The following is a 19,831-nucleotide window of genomic DNA, read 5'->3' as shown; positions in this document are numbered from 1 at the left end:
TCTCAGGATGCCAGCCCTGGCCCTGTGGCCAGTTTTAGATTTTCTGAACCACTTAGGGCTTTTGCCTTTCCACATAAAACCTTGCAAAGTGCCATGCAAAGGACTTACCGTACTAAAATAAAGGTAAAGGGACCCCTGACCATTAGGTCCAGTCGTGGCCGACTGTGGGGTTGCGGTGCTCATCTCGCTTTATTGGCCGAGAGAGCCGCTGTACAGCTTCTGGGTCATGTGGCCAGCATGACTAAGCCGCATCTGGTAAACCAGAGCAGCACACAGAAATGCCATTTACCTTCCCGCCAGAGCGGTACCTATTTATCTACTTGCACTTTGACGTGCTTTCGAACTGCTAGGTTGGCAGGAGCAGGGACCGAGCAACAGGAGCTCACCCCGTCGCGGGGATTCAAACTGCCGACCTTCTAATCAGCAAGTCCTAGGCTCTGTGGTTTAACCCACAGCGCCACCCGCGTCCCTTATGCACGCTGATAGCACTGTGTAAATAATAAATATTACTACCATCAATTTTATTGTTAAGCGTACAGCCAAGCACTGATGCTGAACTTCCTGAATACCTGAGCATGTGTGCAAGCTGTTTCTGTACCCTCATAACATTGACTACCAGAAACATTTCCCCCCAAAATCTGGCATCTCTGAGTATCCAAATTCTGTGCAATCCAAAACAAATTAAACCAGCAGAAAACAAACAGGTCTTGGCATGAGTTAAACACACACACACACACCCCTACACACACACGAACATATTTTTCCTTCCCTCTTTTATTTCATTTTTTAAAATCCCTCCAATGTCATTTATTTTACCAGATCATCAATCTAGGCTTTGTTTTGTTTCGTTTTCATTTCGAGTCACAGCGATCAGTCCCTGTTTTTGTTCATTTTGTGGGGAATTTTGTTCTTGCTATGATTAGGTAACTTTTTTATAAAAAGTTTTATAAACAACAACAAATCAAACTGACAGGAAGTTCACCTCCAGTTCATTTTGATCCTTGGGAGGGCTGGGGGCTGAGGTTGTGGATTATGGGTTGGAATAGAGGGTGATGCAATCCATTGATTTTGGGGTGTTCTGACTCGGCACACTGTGACACAGATGCTCAAGCATCTCCTTGAAAGAAAGACCCTGAGTAGTTCAGCAAAGGCAGGATACCAACCATCCTTGGAACTGGCATCATCTCAGCCATCACATCTCACGGATGGCGCACAGCATGATGCTCCCAGAATCGTTGCTTCCACCACTTCCTTCGCCCTGGGATCCTTTGCCCTCCAGAGATTCCACGGATCCACTCCTGGAGGAGCCGTAGAGGCACTGGAAATGTTCCATGGAGTAAATGCTTCCAGACTCATCGGAGTGAATGCTTTCGGAGGAATTGCTCCTGTAAATGTGGCTGATTGACCTGGAGCTTGCCTTCTTCTGTTTTGAGGGTGAAGCTTTTGACGGCTTAGGCAAGTGTGCCGCAGGGCGTGGGGATCTTGGATGGGATCGCTGCCGGGTCAGTGGCTTGGTCGGTGGCTGGGATGGTGGTGGAGATGGCGGTTGGCATGGTGGCTGGGACATTCCCTGGGATGTTGGTGCCTGGCATGGTGGCAGGCATAGTGCCTGGCACGGTGGCAGGCATGGCATCCGCTGAGATGATTCTAGTGCCTCTGCTGGGGAAGGAGACAGGACAAACTTCGTTTCCATGCAGTGTGTCTGGATAGCAAAAGACTTCACCTCCTTCCTCAGGGTGCTTGAAGAAAAAGAAGATGGGAGAGAGGTACAAGCACAGCAAGGAAACCCGGACAGATTTACTTTGCAGATTTGTTTATTTTAAGCAAGCGTTCTGTTCAAAAACATCTGATATGCATGTACATAAAACAAATAACCAGCCATTTTTTAAAACAAAAAACTGAACATCTTTTACATTGTCAGACAAGTTTCATACAGTTCCCCATAATGTATACAGGTCTGCATTTTTTGTGTATCTCATCACACCAATAAATAACAATTAAAAACTCAATTTCTCTTCACAAACGCCACCCAACTGTCTATCTGCTCTAATACTCTCCATATTTTGGAAGGACAGTCTCAGATTTACAGAAGCTGTCTTGGTTTCTTTTTGGATCCTGGAATACCTCACTTTCCCTTAGGATGTCCCTGTTTTCAAAGGAGAAATGTTGGAGGGTATGAGTTATGCGACCCTTGAGCCAAGGAGATACGGTAAGTAACTATACAACCTTTAGAAGACAATCCTGTCTTCTAAACCTGTATAGGGAAGGTTTTTTGGGTTTTTTTTACTGTTTCATGTTTTTTTAAATGTATCATGATTTATTAATGTCGGCAGACACCAAGCACTGACAGTCATGGGGCCAAGGCAGCATGCCCAGCTACAGCACAGTCAAAAGGACCTCCTGCACTAAGTTATCAGCTATATCATTAATTGTTGTTGTTGTTGTTGCTGCTGCTGCTGCTATGCTCTAATATACCATGTCTATCAGTCCATCAAGCTCAGTCTCATCCAATCTGCCTGGCAGGGGCTCTCCAGGATTTTAAACAGGAGTCTTTCCCAGCCCTGTCTGAAGATGCCAGGGACTGAACCTGGGACCTTCTATATCAAGGCTGCTGGCTCCTGGGGGCCAAGGCACTATGCCCCCAAACTTTGTTTTAGGGAGGCATGCCCCCTCAATGTTCATAGGGCCCCATGTGCGATGTTAGGATGTTGTGTCAGGCCCCCTCAATCCCCCACAGAAGGTGGTGCCTCTGTTCTACATGCAAAGCAAATGCCCTTCCACTTTTCTACAGCCCAACATTTCTCATAGGATGTTGCTTTATATAACCATCTCAAATCCCTTGGCTTTATTGCTGTTGGTGACATTTGCTATTTCAGTTTTCATTATGCAAGGGCAATATACATGTATGGCCCGTTCATAACACTTTTAGCAAAAATGCTTTCCCAGAAAGAATCATTGGGTGCTATAGTCTACCCCTCACAAAGATAGCATTCCCAACATCCCTAACAAACTACAGTTCCCATGATTCTTTGGGTGGAAGCCGTCAGTTCCACAGTGTGTGACCACAGTTACTTTGAGACACTTCAGTGCAAAAAGTGACAAATAATCATAATATAACCATCTATCTCAGTATTGACTCCACTGACCAAGAATCATGGAATCATAGAATCGTAGAACTGTAGAGTTGTAAGGGACCCTGAGGGTCATCTAGTCCAACCCCCTGAAACGCATCCAACTAAAGCATCCATGACAGTTGGCCATCTAACCTCTGCTTAAAAACCTCCAAGGAAGAAGAGGCCACCACCTTCCAAGGTAGTGCATTGTGCTGTCAAACACCTCTTACTGTCAGTTCCTAATATTAAGTTGGAATCCCTTCAACTCCACTGGTGCGGGTCTTCCCGAAAACAAGCTTGCTGCATCTTCCATGTGACAGCGCTTCAGATATTTGAAGATGGGTATCAGACTACTGCTCAATCTTCTCCAGGCTAAACATACCCAGCTCCCTCAACCATCCCCCCCAAAGCCTCACTTTCCTTGGTTTCAGATAGATGTTTTCCCCAATCCTCTCTGTAGATATTGGGGATTGAACCTGGGTCCTTCTGAATGCAAAGGACTGAGATTTGGTCCCCTTTCAAACAGCAACTCTACATGCTGGTGCATGCACAAGTTGGTGTGTGTGTGTTGTGATAGGTGAAACTTACATGTCGTCTGTCATCAGCTTGTAGTGAAGAACAGTGCAGCCAACAATGAGCAAAATCAGGAGCACCAAGAATACACACATCACGGCAATCAGCAGGTCTTGCTTCAGTCTCTGCTTTTCCATGGAGTCTTCTTCCAAATGGTTGTTTAAAGGAGAGGTACTGCATTAGTTCAAATTATCACCTGTATCCTGCCCTGTCCTGTTCCATCCTCCAAGGCACCCTTGCCATCTAGGAAGAATCTGAACCCATTTTGTATCTTTCCTAAATAAATTTCTTAGTTGGATTTGTTGGGATGTACTCATTTAGGAACAGAAGAAGAGTCAGACCATAGTTCAGGCATAGGCAAACTCGGCCCTCCAGATGTTTTGGAACTACAGCTCCCATCATACCTGACCACTGGTCCTGTTAGCTAGGGATGATGGGAGTTGTAGTCCCAAAACAGCTGGAGGGCCAAGTTTGCCTATGCCTGCCATAGGTCTATCAAGTTCAGCTTTGTCTACATGACTAGCAGCAGCTTTCCTGAGTTTCACACTTGGGTTCCTAGCTGTTGATGGACTACAACTCCCATCATCTCTGATCACTGGCCCGACTAGCTAGGGATGATGGGCGTTGTAGTCCAACAACAGCCAAGGACCCAATTTGATAAACACTGCCTATGTGAAGATGCTGGGGACCTGAACATAGGAAGCTGCCATCTACCAAGTCAGACCATTTGGTCTATTTAGACCAGTATTCTCTTTGGACTATAACATCTCCTTGACCACTGGTCATGCTGGCTGCTGGGGTTGCAGGGAACTGGAGTTCAACAAGATCAGGAGGTCCACTGGCTCCCTGCCCCTGCCCTAGTGGGTCACAGCTAGAGATGGGGCAGAAACTTGATTCAGCTCCCACTTAAAGGGGAACCTACCTAATTCACACTTCCTGTAACAATATGTGACCCAAAACACAGGTGGAATCTAGACACATATAAAAAACGCTGTTAAAAGCACTTTTAAAAAAAGTTTTGAAAAATATATTGAATTTGCCACCATCACACCTAGTGTCACATTTGTATAATGCACTTTACAAAACACTTAAAATGTTTTATTTGCAGCTGTATAGCTGAGTCCCCAGCCTTTCCCCAAACTGAAATACAGCCATCCTTTTGAAATCTGCGCTCCTCCAAACTTCATGGTGCAATTCTCCAACCAAACATTGCTTACAAAAGTGAAGACAGTGTGCATTTTAAAAACCCATGTACAGTGGAACCTCGGTTTTTGATTCAGAACCCAAACGCTGAAAATCCGAAAGTGAATGCTTCCGTTTTTGAACACACCTCGGAAGTCAAACAGCTTCCAAGGTGCGTTTCTCCATTTTCTCCATTGAAATTCCTGACCGCCCATTGTGCCTCAGTTGTCGAACATTTTGGAAGTCAAATGGTCTTCCAGAACAGATTACATTCGACAACTGAGGTTCCACTGTACAAAATGGCAGTATATTAGCAAACTGCATGGGGAGAAATATGTGTGTTAGTCAACATTGCAAAGAAAAATGTCAGTATTAGAAGAAAATCACACCAAGATGCTGATGAATTTCCATGAAAATTTTAAAAAGGTGGGGGAAAGATCACAGATTGCTATGGCAATATGGAGAACTGAATATGAGGCTGGAAAAATGATGAACTCGAAAACTGACTTGATTTGTGGAAGAAGAAGAAGAGTTTGGATTTGATATCCTGCTTTATCTCTACCCTAAGGAGTCTCAAAGCAGCTAACAATCTCCTTTTCCCTTCCTCCCCCACAACAAACACTCTGTGAGGTGAGTGAGGCTGAGAGACAGAGAAGTGTGACTAGCCCAAGGTCACCCAGCAGCTGCATGTGGAGGAGCGGGGCGAACCCAGTTCACCAGATTATGAGTCTATCGCTCTTAACCACTACACCACACTGGCTCTCTGGAGGAAGGGAAGGGAAGGGAAGGGAAGGGAAGGGAAGGGAAGGGAAGACCTCCCAGGATGAGAGATTGGGAGAAGAAAGGAAAACTCCCAGGTGGGAACTGGGAGGGTCCACCACTTTCTGTGCACATCAAGGGTTAAGAGCTACCTTTGGGAGAGGATGCAGTGTTTTCTCTTTCTCTATTTCTGTTTTTATTTAGATTAGTTCCTTTTATCCTGTATTATGAAAACCTTTAATGGGGAGGGAGAGAGAAATTGACTTGATTTGTTCACCCCCAGTTGCAGTTCTGAAAAGAACCTTCACTACACTACATTCTGCATTTTAGGAGGGTGGCGAAGTCTTTAAGATCCCCCACCCCTTTAATCACTTTTGTCTTTCTGCTGTGCCAATGCATTTTTAAACTGACTCAGCGATTTTGCGCGCCTCTCATCATGTCACTGTTTTAATGATTGAATCAATTTACTGTACTGTCTAATCCCATTATCCGCGTCTTATGTTTGCAGTCTGGAAAGGGCCCTTCTGCAGGCTGCAAGGAAGGGGTAGGTGCTTGTCTAAAATAATATAAAATAAAGGCAGCAACTTTGCGTGGGGTTCCCTAGGCACACCCCACTCCCAAATAGCAAGTTTTCCAATTGCATCCACGCCCCTCTAGCTTCAGCAACAGCCATGTTAGGTATCCCCACACCATTCAATGCACCCCAAGGTCCTTTGGCATGGGGAAAGTCAAAACACCTTACTTTTCAGTCAAAAAAAGAATAGGTTAGTAGGGTTAGATGCAGAGCCCCTAAGAGACTCTTACGTGCTAAGAAAGCTCTCTTTTGAGGTGATGGCTGGGGTTCCATTTAGAACTGGCTGGGCTATTAAAATGCAGCGGTTATATATATTTTAATAGCTCACCAGTGGTCACTTGCTTCCCTTCTCAATTTAGGGTGCTCCGCATTCCTGACTGAAGCCCTAAGCAAGTTAGGCCCCAAATATCTCAAAAACCATCTCTGTGCCTTTAGGTCCTCTTGGATGTTAAGACTGACAAAGCAGGGGTCCTCTTGGTAGTTCCACCACCCTCAGAAGTTTGGGATGGTGGTGTCCTGGAAGTGGAGATCCTCTGTGGCAATCCCTAAGCTGGTGATTTCCCTCTGACTGTACAGCTTTTGCCAAATACTGAAGATACACCTATTCACCCTGGCCTTTGACAGTTTAAGGTGTCTTGGTGGAGACACCTGAAATTTTGCTGAAATCACACTGTACTGCTCCATTTGGAAAGGTTTGGTGCCTCTTGTCGTTGAAATGTTTTAATCTGCTATTAAATAGTTCTATGTATTGTATTGTTGTAACCCACTCTGAGACCTTATGGTGAAGGGCAGGTGAGAAATCTTAGAAAGTAAGTAAATAAGTAAGTAGGCTGGCAGGTAGGTAGGTAAGTAAGTAAGTAAGTATGTACACAAGAAAGAAAGTAAGTAAGTAAAGCATGCATTCATCCCTCACGGGTACCCTACCTTGGCACAAGTGTGGCCCTATAAAGATGGAGAACCATAGGAATGTATGAGAAAAGCTGTGCATTGTTTCTTTAGTCATTGTCTGTCCCCATGCTGGCTGCATATTATTCTGACCTACCATGGAACCATGTGACACCCCCAGCATTCCTAACAACATTCTGACAGCATAATCTATTCCAGTGCTAGGGTGGGGTATGTGGCCAAGTGGGTGAGTCCATAAGCACTGGCGGAGGAAGAGGAGGGCGGGCGGGAGCACATCGCCCCTGGCTGCGCGATCCTGGTGGGGTGCCATCATGGTTGCCCCCCTGCGCTGGGCGCCCCGCCCCGGGACACACGCCAACCCTGCCCCCACCTGCTCTCCGCCCCGCGGTGCCAGAGCATGAAGCTCCACCACTGTCCATAAGGTCTTGCTGGATCCATCTTGGTCCATCTGGCTTGGCCCAAAGGTTCATCTGGTCTGCTATCCTGCTTTGCAGAAGCTAACCAGATGCCTCCAGGAAGCCCACAAGTCAAGGCTTGAAGGCAACAGCCCAGTCCTCCTCCCATTGCTTACAGCAGTGATGGCCAGACTTGGCCCTCCAGCTGTTTTGGGACTACAGTTCCCACCATCCCTGACCACTGGTCCTGTTAGCTAGGGATGATGGGAGTTGTAGTCCCAAAACAGCTGGAGGGCCAAGTTTGGCCATCACTGGCTTACAGGAAGGGCCATATAGCACAGTGGTATAGTTTATGCTTTGCGCACAGAATGTCCAAGCTCAATCCCCAGGATATCCAGGTAGAGAGATAGGGATGTTCCTTACCTGAAACCTTGGGAATCCTTTGCTAATCAGTGTGGGCAGGATTGTGGTGGACAGACCAATGATTTGGCTCAATGTAAGGCAGCTTACGATACGAGAATCTTTATTGTCATTGTCCCATGCAGAACAACGAAATTGAAAAATCTACATAAGACATTCAAAACCCAACAAGCCTGCTATCCCAGCTATCCCAACCTGGTTAAGCCCCCTAAAAACTCTGATACTCCATTTTTAAATACAATATACTTCCATACAGACTCCTTGAGAGCCAGTGTGGTGTAGTGGTTAAGAGCAGTAGACTTGTAATCTGGTGAACCGGGTTCGCGTCTCCGCTCCTCCACATGCAGCTGCTGGCTGACCTTGGGCTAGTCACACTTCTTTGAAGTCTCTCAGCCCCACTCACCTCGCAGAGTGTTTGTTGTGGGGGAGGAAGGGAAAGGAGAATGTTAGCCGCTTTGAGACTCCTGAAGGGGAGTGATAAAGCGGGATATCAAATCCAAACTCTTCTTCTTACACTGAGTTTAAAACCAAAATTGCATTTGAGTAGAAACTGTTTCTCAGGCAGCTAGTCCTAGTCTTTATAACCCTGTACCTTCTTCCAAAAGGCAGAAGCTGAAAGAGATCATTTCCGGGGTGCGCACTATCCTGCGCTAACTCTGCAGCTTTCTTATGGCACCTGGAAGCATAGATTTGATCCAAGGTGGGAAGAGTGCACCCAATTATTCTCTCCGCAGTCTTTACAACCCTGGACAGCATTATTTTTTCCCTGACCATGCAGCTCCCAAACCATACACCCAGACCATAAGTTAATACACTCTCCACAGTACAATGGTAAAATGCCATCAACAGGTCCTTTGAGAGATCGTTTTTCCGGAGGATTTTCAGAAAATATAACCTCTTCTGTGCTCTCTTCATCAGGTCTTTGCTGTTTTCTCGCCAGGTTAGATCATCTCTCAACTCCATTCCCAGAAATTGAAACTCTGATACCTGTTCCACGCACTTCCCCTCAATAATAAGTGGCTGAATATTCAATTTACATTTCCTAAAGTCCACAATGATCTCTTTTGTTTTCTTTAAGTTAAGGAGTAAGTTGTTTTTCCTGCACCACTCCCCCAACTGCTCAACTTCCTTCCTATAGGCCGCCTCCCCCTCTCCAGCCGTGATTAAACCAACCACCTTTGTATCATCTGCAAACTTAATGATCTTATTACTGGGGTATTTGGGGGCACAGTCAGCTGTATAGAGCATATATAAAAGTGGGCTCAACACGCACCCCTGCGGCGTCCCCATATTCATTATGAGATCCGCAGAGATGTGGGAACCTAACCTGACCCATTGGGAACGGTTTGATAGAAAATCTAATATTCACCTGCACAAACACGGTGGAAGTCCCAGGTCTAATAGTTTGGGCACCAATCTATGTGGAAGAATAGTATTAAATGCAGAACTAAAGTCTACAAATAACAGTCTTGCATAGTCTCCTTGCTTCTCCAAATGAGTCAGGACAGCATGTAAAGCCATTGCCACAGCATCCTCCGTGGATCTCTTTGCCTTGTACGCAAACTGGTAAGGGTCAAGTCCCACTGGCAGACAAGATATGATACGGTTCCTCACCAGTTTTTCGAAACATTTCATTATAATGGGTGTCAATGCCACAGGGCAAAAATCATTCAGACTGTCTTTCTTTGATTTTTTTTGGCAGGGGTATAATGGTAGTGGATTTCAGACAGGGTGGAACAGTGGCTTGGGCCAGAGACTGGTTAATAATCTTCATAAAGATTCCTGCCAGTTGGTCCGAACAATCTCTTAGCACCCTGCCAGCCACCCCATCCGGGCCCATAGCCTTCCTCGTGTTTACCTCCTTTAATATTCACCTCACTTTTCCCTCTTCCACCCTGACAGCATTTCCTGTAGGTAGTGACGCCAATAGCTCTGGCATCCCTGTTGGAGTCACTGTTGGTGTCACCTCAAATCGGGCAAAGAAGGTATTCAACTCTCCCACCAAGGAAGCAGTACTCTCTACCACTGATGAATTCCTTGATTTATAACCAGTCAGATGTTGGACTCCTGCCACATTTGTCTAGTATCATGATTTCTCAGATGGTCCTCAATTTTTCCTCTGTACTCCGCTTTTGCTTTCCTGATACCCCTCTGCAAGTTCACTCTTTCGATACCATACGGTCCCCGGTCCCCAGCTCTAAAAGCAGAGTTTCTGGCCTTCAATAATCTCCTAACCTCTCCCGTCATCCAGGGCTTCCTATTCGGATACAACTTAACATACTTTTCCCTGGTGACATTTGCTGTGCTGAATCTAATATACCGTAATCTTATATGCATTGTGTCACCAAACATTTAGCCATCACATCTGATAGGCACTGAAGGCTCTCATCTGCTCTTTCTCAGATTTCTCAAATCCCTTTTAAAATAAAAATCACCATAGCTAGTGACCATCACCATGGATGTCTGTTGTTGGGTGGGAGCTGACATGCATTGTATGTGGGGCTGCCATTCAAGACTGTTCAGCAACTGTGGTTACTACAGAAAATGGCTGCTAGAGTATTAATTGGGATCAGTCCGTTCCAGGCCAAATTCAAGTTATAACCTTCAAAGCTTAGTATATATTATTAACACTGGCCAAGTTACATGAATACTGTAACTTGTAAATTCAACTTTATGAGTTTGGCAAAAAATAAAATAAAATAAAAAATAAAATAAGAAGGGGTGTGTGGAGGAAACGCAGAGGACATCTGGGAAAAACTCCCACCCACCATTGCACCCAATGTGTTTTGATTATATGCCATTTTGGCTTTAGGCACAATCCCTGGAACATAGCTTCCACATAATTTGCAGCCTTGCTGTACGATAAACACTTCAGGTGCTGAAAATAGTAAGTCACAAATATTATTCTCCTGTATAGGAATGCCAGCAGCACACAATTTCTGGAGGCAAATAATATTCATGGTATCAAAAAATACATGGGAAAGAGTGGAATTAAAGCCCATGTTTAACTGGATCAAAACTGGTATACCAAGTGGTATGAAATATTTAATAGCAAGTTTAGTGAATCTCAGCAAACTGGCATGTGATTATGGAAAACTCACAACCTGTGGCCACTTGGGAACGACTGTGGAAGTGCTTATATCTCACAGAGGTGGAGAGACTAACAGATCTGGTACTCAGGAGAAATGGTAACATCTATAATAATATATTCATCGATAAGTGGGTGTGTTTGGAAATTACTGCAATCAGCACTATAGACATTTGCAGCTCTCTTGGAATATATTTATGCAACCTGTCAATATTTCTTGCTTTAAAAACCTGTATATGTGGTGTTTTTTAAAGTATACCTTCATGTTTCCTTCGTCCGCTTGTTAAGGAAAATCCAAATGGTTTATTTCTCAATTCTCCTCTGTGCGATGACATGATGTCTCTTTAAGCTCACATAATGAATCCATCTACATGCCACATTAAACCAGGGGTAACCAATGCTGTGCCAGATGTTGCTGGACTCCAACTCCCATCAACCCACAACATCTAGAGGGCTCCATGCTGAGCACCCTTGATTTAAAGCATAGTTAACTATAAACTATGGTTTGCATGTAAACATGCAACATGTTGGGTGTGCAGACTCCTGAAATTATGGGCACATTGTTTCCCTTAAACCACCCCCATCTTTGTGCCGTGGTGCTGGGAGCTACACCACAGTTTGGCTTTTCCAAACCCATGTTTGTTGAAAGTGATGTGTGAACCACGCCGTTGAAATGTACAAAAACTAATTAAAATCGGCTACTAATTGAAATGGCTGCTCACCCTGATGACTATGCTCTTCCTCTGCTTTCAGAGGTCTTATGTTTGTGATTCTGGCTGGGAATCACAAGTGGGGAGAGTGTGGTTGCCTTCAGGTCCTATTTGAGGCTTCCTACCAGGACATCTAGTCGGCCACTGTGAGAACAGGATGCTGGACTAGATGGACCACTGACCTGATCCAGCACGGCTCTTCTTATGTTCTCATGGCTCAGGACTGTGGTCTCAGAAGGGTCACTTCCTTCCCATATGTACCCTAGACCTGATATTGTGAATGGAGGCCCACTTCTTAGGCCCTCACAGTGGTCAAGGATGGATGGAGGACAGAAGAATTTGAAAGACCACAGGTTTGCCACCCTTGCTTGATCATCTCCCCACTCTGTATAGGGAAGGTAGACCAACACCCTGATCATTTGGGCTGCCCTTTTTATGTGGGAGGGACGCGGGTGGCACTGTGGGTTAAACCACAGAGCCTAGGACTTGCCGATCAGAAGGTCGGCAGTTCGAATCCCCGCCATGGGGTGAGCTCCCATTGCTCGGTCCCAGCTCCTGCCAACCTAGCAGTTCGAAAGCACGTCAAAGTGCAAGTAGATAAACAGGTACTGCTCTGGTGGGAAGCTAAATGGCATTTCTGTGCACTTCTCTGGTTCACCAGGAGCGGCTTAGTCATGCTGGCCACATGGCCTGGAAGTTGTACGCCCTCTCCCTCGGCCAATAAAGCGAGATGAGCGCCACAACCCCAGAGTCAGTCACGACTGGACCTAATGGTCAGGGGTCCCTTTACCTTTACCTTTTATGGGGGTATAAATCTATTTGGGATGATAATGTCTCAATGAACTGACTTATTTATACATGCAGTGCTTTGTCGGCAACATCTGATGCTTAATTTACCCATTCATTTTGCATTGAGAAGTTTCAGTTGAATTTTGGATTACTTTGATGGTTCCAGTTTAAAAACGTATTACCCTTTATTACTTGTTAAAGACCTGAACATTGCTCTGCAACTCTAGGGACTATACAAATTTACTTCAGTGTTGTTCTGGTTGTTGTTGTTTTAAAAAAGCAACACCCAAGAAATCGCAGATCCTCAGGAATTTTAGCAGATGTCTGGAGAAGCTAGTTCTGCAATTCACACAGTGATTAGCATTCTCTCTCCTTTAAGGATAAGATGATTTTGTGTACTTCTGTTTAAAACCCAATTAAACTTTTGACCTTCACAACATTCCATCCATTGGTTAATTGTCCACTGTGTTAAAAAGAAAAAAAGTGCTGGAGTCCTGCTTTTGTTTGCACCTGTGAATTTTCCAGGGGGGTCCCCCTCCAGGTCATGTATAATGAGAGTTTCCTATTGCTCTCTCCATCCCACTTAACCCAACCTCCTCCTCAGCTCCTTTTCAATAGGAGAAGGAGAGAAGACCTTTAATCCTTTTGGTTCTTCTCATGTGGTGGACTCCCTGGATTCCTGTTTGGAATTGCTACTTCTATATTCTCTATGGATTTTCTAGCTATGCTTCACCTTTTGAGATGGGGTAGCTATAATTCTCCCTTGTCCTTAAGGTATCAGTGCTCCCAACACCTAAGCACCAATTCTCTGGACTTGGAATTCTCTGGACTTGGTGCAAAGTTGTAACATTGGACACACGCACCCCTGGTACACCTGCACACTCACCCCCCCCCCAAAAAAAAGACGTGGGGGAAACAAGCAGGGGATCACTTGGTGACCTCTCCTGCTTTTCATCCTGGACTTCTCTCTGCCACAGACTCTCCCTGCTCACTAAGCCTTGTTACCTCCTCAGCTTCCAGCACCTCCTCCTCCCAGTCTTCTCCCTCTGACCACTTATTGTTGTCCCACCACCACTTCCTGGGCTCTGAGCCTTCTTCCCTTGGGGGTTCCCCAGCTGGTTTCTCCCACCATTCCTCTGCGTCCAACAAGTCTATGGCATCTGATCGCAGTCTTCCTTGCTAGGGTGGCATGTACTGCATTTCTATATAAATTATAGTAATATTTTTTTTCCAGTTCACATCAATGCGTATAAAATAGCATGTGCCTTGGAGGAAAGGCAAGAAACAAACATCGACAACAGATAAATTAGTAAATTAGAACAGTTGTTACTTTTGCTGGAATAGCTGCAGTTCAGTGCACACTGAAATTTAGGTTTGTGCAATTAAAGTGGCTTAAGGGACTCAGGTGCCTTAGTACAACCAAACTATGTATTTATTTATTTTGCTTTTTGCGGGTAGGAAAATGACACAGGAATGTGTAAAAAAAAAAAGATGAGATGAACAAATGAGATGTATAATATGCAAGAAACAAATCACTATGACTTGTTGTTGTATAACCTCCCCACCAATAAATCAGAGCAAATGCTTGATAAAGACAGGGCATAGTCTTACCTCCACATAAGCTTTGTGCAAGCAAATCAGGATGGATGCTCAATAAACAGGTTGTCTGGTGGAGCGCCTAGTTACTAATTCTGTCATCAGAGCACGCTGAGTGATCACACCCGTTGCCTCTGGTGGCCACTAGGTGGAGGCAGCCTCCGTTGAACAGAGAAAGAGGTTTTTTTTTAAAAGCAACCTAATCTGAAGCTTGGTCAGAAGAGGTCCAAGAGGATTTATTTGCTGGTTATTTGTCTTAGGGTGACATTCTTAGAATTTCTGAAATCTCACTGCTCATTTAATTGAATATAGGAGAAAATATCTACCTGGTCCAGCACCTTCCTTCTCAACAGTGGGTAACCATAAGTTTACAAAGAAGTCCCCGGGTGGGGCATGGGGACAATTGACCCCCTTTTAACTGTTGCCTCCACCAGCAATAGACTGTTTCTCAATGTGGAGGTTCTATTCGGCTACTGTGATAGCTACTGATAGAAGCCATCTCCTTCATGAATTTATCTCCCTTTGGAGGCAGTGAGCTTTCCTTCACTGGAAGTTTCTATACCAGGTGTCAGCAAACTTACCGTGCCTCGGGCCAGTGTCTCCAGTGCCAATCGCCCGGAGGGCAGGGGAGCGTGTGCCCATACGCGTGTGCACACACTATTTCTGGCACACTTCTGGGTCAGAGGAGCACCGGAAATAGCTTGTGCGCATGTGAACGGGCCTCCTCCGACCCGGATGTGCACCGGAAATAACACTTGCGCGTGTGCAAATAATGCTTGTGCATGCACAAAAGCTATTTCCGGTGCTCCTCTGACCCAGAAGTGGGCAGCCGTGCAGCGCAGCACCAGTAAGAGTGGGTGGCAACAGCAGGCGGCAAGGGTCGCCACGGGCCGGATAAACGAGTCCCTCGGGCCTTATCTGGCCTGCAGGCCTTAGTTTGGGGACCCCTGTTCTATACGGAGGTTGGATGGTCGTTTGTCATGGATGCTTTAGCTGATATTCCTGCATGGTAGGGGCCTGTGCTGGGTGCCTATGGGAACCCCTCCAACCCTACACATCATTGATTCTATTATTCTTTGAAAGTTACCTAAGTGGCCATTGTTCCATCTTGTGGCAGTGAGTTCCACAAGTTTAATTGTGTGAAGGAGTTCATTTTGTTCTTCTTGAAGCTACTGACCACCAGCTACATCATCATCATCATCATCATCATTTATTATTTATACCCTGCCCATCTGTCTGGGTTTCCCCAGCCACTCTGGGCGGTTCCCAACAGAATATTAAAAATGCAATAAAACATCAAACATTAAAACTTCCCTAAACAGGGCTGCCTTCAGATGTCTTCTAAAAGTCAGATAGTTGTTTATCTTTTTTACATCTGGTAATAGGACATTCCACAGGGCAGGTGTGACTACCGAGAAGGCCCTCTGCCTGGTTCCCTGCAACCTTGCAGGGAGGGAACTGCCGGAAGGCCCTCGGTGCTGGACCTCAGCGTCCGGGTAGAACGATGGGGGTGGAGATGCTCCTTCAGATATACTGGACCGAGGCCATTTAGGGCTTTAAAGGTCAGCACCAACACTTTGAATTGTGCTCAGAAACGTACTGGGAGCCAATGTAGGTCTTTTAGGACCGGTGTTGTATGGTCTCGGTGGCCACTCCCAGTCACCAATATAGCTGGTGACCTAAAGCTCCAATGTTATGGGAAAGAGGGGAAGTGTTCTCCATTTTCTGTAACACATGAACGTGAAAGGAACCTGATCGATCAGACTAGTGTCCCATCTAGTTCAGTATCTTGTTCTCACAGTGGCTATCAGCAATGTCTAGGCAACACAATGACCATGTACAAACACAATAAACAATCTTTATAGAATTCCTTCAAACCATAACAAGTACAAAATGAAATCTTTAGTCTCAAAATCTCTGAAAATCTTTAAATGAAGCGAGGTACCAGACTTTGTACGATGTAAGATAAGCTGTGAAGCTTTGTGTATTCAGCAAACATGATGTCCAACACTGAACAGTGATTCCGGATATTGACTACTGTTTCGCAGAATTCTTCGTCAGCGTGGTGGGAGGATATAGAATTGCTTCATAAACCCATCTTACGGTTTGTAAATGAAAATATCAATATTCCACAGCATTTGATATTTTCATTTATGTACATTCATTCGAAATAAGATGACATTGCCTAGACATTGCTGACGCTCTCTTTGCAACACAAGGGTTTGTTTGGTTACTCACAGTGGCCAATCAGATGTGAGAAACCTGCAAGCAGGGCCGAGTGCAACAGCGCTCTCTCTACTTGTTATTCTCAGCAATTGGTATTAAGAACATGAGCACAGCTGGATCAGACCGATGGCCCATCTGATCCAACATCCTATTCAGTCAGGTGCCTGAATGGGAAGACTGCAAGCAGGACCAGAAAGCACTCTCTCTTCCTGGGTTCCTGGAGCAGAAGTGAGGAACATGTACTACAGGAATTTATGCCGTGAGGAATGGCAGGAGCTATGTTTCTGTTGGGGTGACGCTTTACTGCAGGGCTGGGGAGCGTGCACCCCCCAGATTTTGTTCCGACTCAACGTCCCATGAGTCCCAGCCAGCATGGTCACTAGGGTGATGGGAGCTGGGAGCGCAACATTTGGTGGGTTGGTGGTTCTTGATCCCGGCAAATTGAGCATGCTTATGTGCGAATTTTAGCAAGGCCCATCCTTAAATACATTCGAAGCTAAAAGTCTCATTGTAGGGTTGGCGAGACACAAGTTCAAACCTACACTCTGACATGGTGGACTCCCCCAATTGCCTCCCTCCCCTATGGCATTGCGTGGTTAAAATGCAGTGTGGTGGCACAGGTTGGAGGGACCATGCAACTTCGGAAATTCAAGCTCTCCCCAAAGCATGACCACCTGGTGTAGTTCTGAATTGTGTGTTGTTTTATATGTTACTCTTATGTTCACTACTTAGGTAATTTTGTTTTTTAGGGTTCCTTGGTGGAAAGGCAGAATAGGTATGCAACAGTTAAATAAAGGAAATGGTGTGTATTTTTAAAGACATCCACTGGGGTGGTCTTAAACCTCTCTCTCTCACACACAAAAAACCCATGAGAGAATCATTAAACTTATTAAGCGATATACAAATTTAATAAACACACAGTGTATGTATGCTGTCTTGGGTTCCTTGGTGGAAATGTAGAACATAAATGCAACAATTAAATAAAGGGATACTGTGTATTTTAATAGCATTCATTTTGATGGTGCCATTAGGCAGAGATCAAACTGCCGTCCTTTTTGTAAGGAAATGTATTTGTGCTTTTGATGCGCATGCCTAAGCCCGTTTAAAACAAGTCATCCCGTTCGCGGGAAAAGGTGCAGAAACTCTAAAAGTTGATTCGGTGAGCTCGGAGGCGAAACCATACCAATTTGCGCCGCAGCGGCAAGAGAAAGGCGGTCGCTTATTGCTCTGCAATCAGAAGATCCCAGGCTCTTCTAGATAGGGCTGGGTATGTTCCCTGTCTGAAATGCTAGCTAGCCCACGGCCCGTCGGTGTGCTGGTGAGTTGGGCGCAACGGTGACTCGCCCGTCATGTTCTGTTTGGGGTGCGCCCGAGAGGCCTAGCCAACCTCCAAGCCAACTTCCCTTTACTGCGGCGGGCCGAGGACGAGGAGGAGCAACAGGCCGGCGCTCGCTAGCCTCGCTCTCCCTTCTCCTACCATCCCGGACATCGGGCAAATATACTACACCTCCCAAGCTGCTCTCGGGACCCAATGGGTGGAGAGAAGCCGAAGGTTCCGCCCCTGGGGCGGCTGCGAAAACAGAGCAAGGCGGAGGGGTGGGAGGAGAAATAGAAGAAGTGGAGCCTCCAGGCGAAAGCCAGAAAGTAGCCCGTGGCGGGGCAGGGAAGCAGGAAGGGCCGCTGGGCTGGTGGTTTGGGTCTCCGCGGGCATCGGCGAGGCAGCGTGCCACGTGCGCTTGGGAGAGGCGGGCGCGCGGGGAGCGCTCTGCGCTTGGAGAAGTCGTGAGCGCAGCGCTGCGCCTCGGTTTTTCGGTCTCCCGGCGCTCTCGGGCCTCGGGGGCGGGGAGGACTGTTGCTGCCTCCGCCTCCGCTGCAGGGGAAGAGGAGGTTGCATCCAGCAGTCTGGGTTTCCCGCCGCAGCTTCCCCCTTCCTGGCAGCCGGCCTGCCTGCCTTGGCTATTGTTCCCCTGCAGCCTCCTTTTTATTATTATTATCACCAAAGCGCGGCATGCTGCCCAGATCTTGCCTCCGGCCAGCCTGACAGAGCCGAGGAGTGTTGGCGAAGCTAGGGACTCGCCCCCATATCTGGGGCTGCTCTCTGGGAGGAAGAGAGGGAGAGCCCCGCCGTGGGCTGTTGCTGCGGTTGGTGCCACGACTGGAAGAGGAGCGATGCGGCTGAGCGGCAGAGCGGCGCGCCGGTGACCGCGGGGCTGGGGGGACGGCGAGCGGGGGCTGGGGGCGCCTCTCCGCTCGCCGCAGCGTCCCCACTGACCCCGAGGCTTGGGGACCCGTGCAGAGGGGCTAAGTGCTTGTGCCAGTCGGCTCTAAGAAACCAGGACTACCCCACTACCACCCCACTGCCCCCCTCTCTCCAAGGCGCTGCGGCAGTCCAGCTATGCTTCGCAGGCAGATCAATCGCTTCGTAAGTACCTCTGTGCCACCCTAATTATGGAGGTGGGTGGGGAGGTCCGTACGAGGTGGATGCTCAGTTCTTCCCCTCCCCGCTGTGTGCCCGAATGCTTGCACGCCTGCAGATGCTTGCGGAATGATGGGGGGTGGGGGTGACCGGTCTTTTGCTCCCCTCTAGTTCCCCAAGTGCACCCAAGCGAAGTCATCCGTTCTCACGACTATCCCAAGGCCTAAAGCATCAACTCTCTCCGCCCCCCCCCCCGCACCTTCAATCTAGCCACCGTGTTGTTTTCGCAACCTGCCGCCGCCGCCGCCGCCACACTGCTGCTTCCCGAGTGTTATTTTTAAAGCTCAGCAAGTTGGCTGAGACTCGCAGGTAAAGGAACCGTCTCCCCAGGGTACCCGTTGCACAAAGGGTGGGTGGAAAGATGGCGTTTGATTGGCCGCTTTGATCACTTTTCATCCTTTTGTTCTTTCTAAGTAGGGGAAGCACATGCAGAGGATTTGCAGATTGGCTTTGAATCCCTAGGGCTTCCCCTTTTATTTTTTTTAAGGATGGGGGGGGGTTTGTGGGTTGGGAACACGTTTCTCCTTTCCTCTTGGCAATAGAACTCAAGAAGGCATGGGAAGAAGGGGTCAGCCAAGGAATGGAGAGCAGATTCAGGACAAGCTGGAGGATGAACTAATTCCCTGCCCCAAGATTCATTTAGTTAGTTTTTACATTTATATTCCACCTTCCCTTGAAGGTGCTTCTCCCCACAACAGCCCTGTGGGGTAGGGCAGACTGAGAGTGAGTGACTGACTCCAAGGTCACCCAGTAAGCTTCATGGCTGAGTGGAGATTTGAACCCTGGTCTCCTGGGCTCTGGCCAAGGACTCTAACCACTGCACAGGTGATGACCACTGCCTAAGGTTGAGGCCCACACTTCACAGCTGAAATATATTTATTGTGGCGTTTGTATATCCCACCTTCCCTCTGAGGATTTCCACATCCCCATTTTAGCCTCAGATCAGCCCTGTGAAGCAGGCCAGGCTGAGAGACTTCAAAACAGCCCAAGGCTACCCATTGGGCTACATGGCTGAGAATGGATT

At 46.8% G+C, this 19,831-nt stretch overlaps 2 protein-coding genes across 7 annotated transcripts in view; one reads left to right on the top strand and one right to left on the bottom strand.

The window, feature by feature from the left end:
- Positions 1-756: 756 nt before the first annotated feature.
- LOC310754112 (testis-specific serine/proline-rich protein) lies at positions 757-4,629 on the bottom strand. The gene is made up of 3 exons (XM_083595670.1): positions 4,609-4,629; positions 3,702-3,831; positions 757-1,739 (listed from the first exon to the last, which is right to left on the bottom strand). Exons 2-3 carry the CDS (start codon positions 3,821-3,823, stop codon positions 1,193-1,195), a joined length of 669 nt encoding a protein of 222 aa, XP_083451796.1. The 5' UTR covers positions 3,824-3,831; positions 4,609-4,629; the 3' UTR covers positions 757-1,192.
- Positions 4,630-17,942: 13,313 nt separating this feature from the next.
- ATP11C (ATPase phospholipid transporting 11C (ATP11C blood group)) overlaps positions 17,943-19,831 on the top strand; it is a 100,093-nt gene continuing 98,204 nt past the window's right edge. For 4 of the 6 annotated variants that reach the window (XR_014543597.1, XR_014543598.1, XM_083595546.1 and 1 more), the window contains exon 1: positions 18,611-18,753. Coding sequence is in view for 4 of the 6 variants with exons in the window: in XM_083595546.1 (XP_083451672.1) it covers positions 18,727-18,753 (27 nt within the window). In the remaining 2 variants the exon portion in view is untranslated. Of the gene's footprint in view, positions 18,754-19,831 lie in introns of all 6 variants that reach the window. The other 2 variants (XM_083595545.1, XM_083595552.1) reach the window with 2 other exon arrangements.

The sequence above is a fragment of the Podarcis filfolensis genome (genome assembly GCF_964270895.1).
Source record: "Podarcis filfolensis genome assembly, chromosome: Z".
NCBI classification, from domain to species: Eukaryota; Metazoa; Chordata; class Lepidosauria; order Squamata; family Lacertidae; genus Podarcis; species Podarcis filfolensis.
Note: the sequence above shows the minus strand (reverse complement) of the source record. Positions and strands in the feature narration are given on the sequence as shown.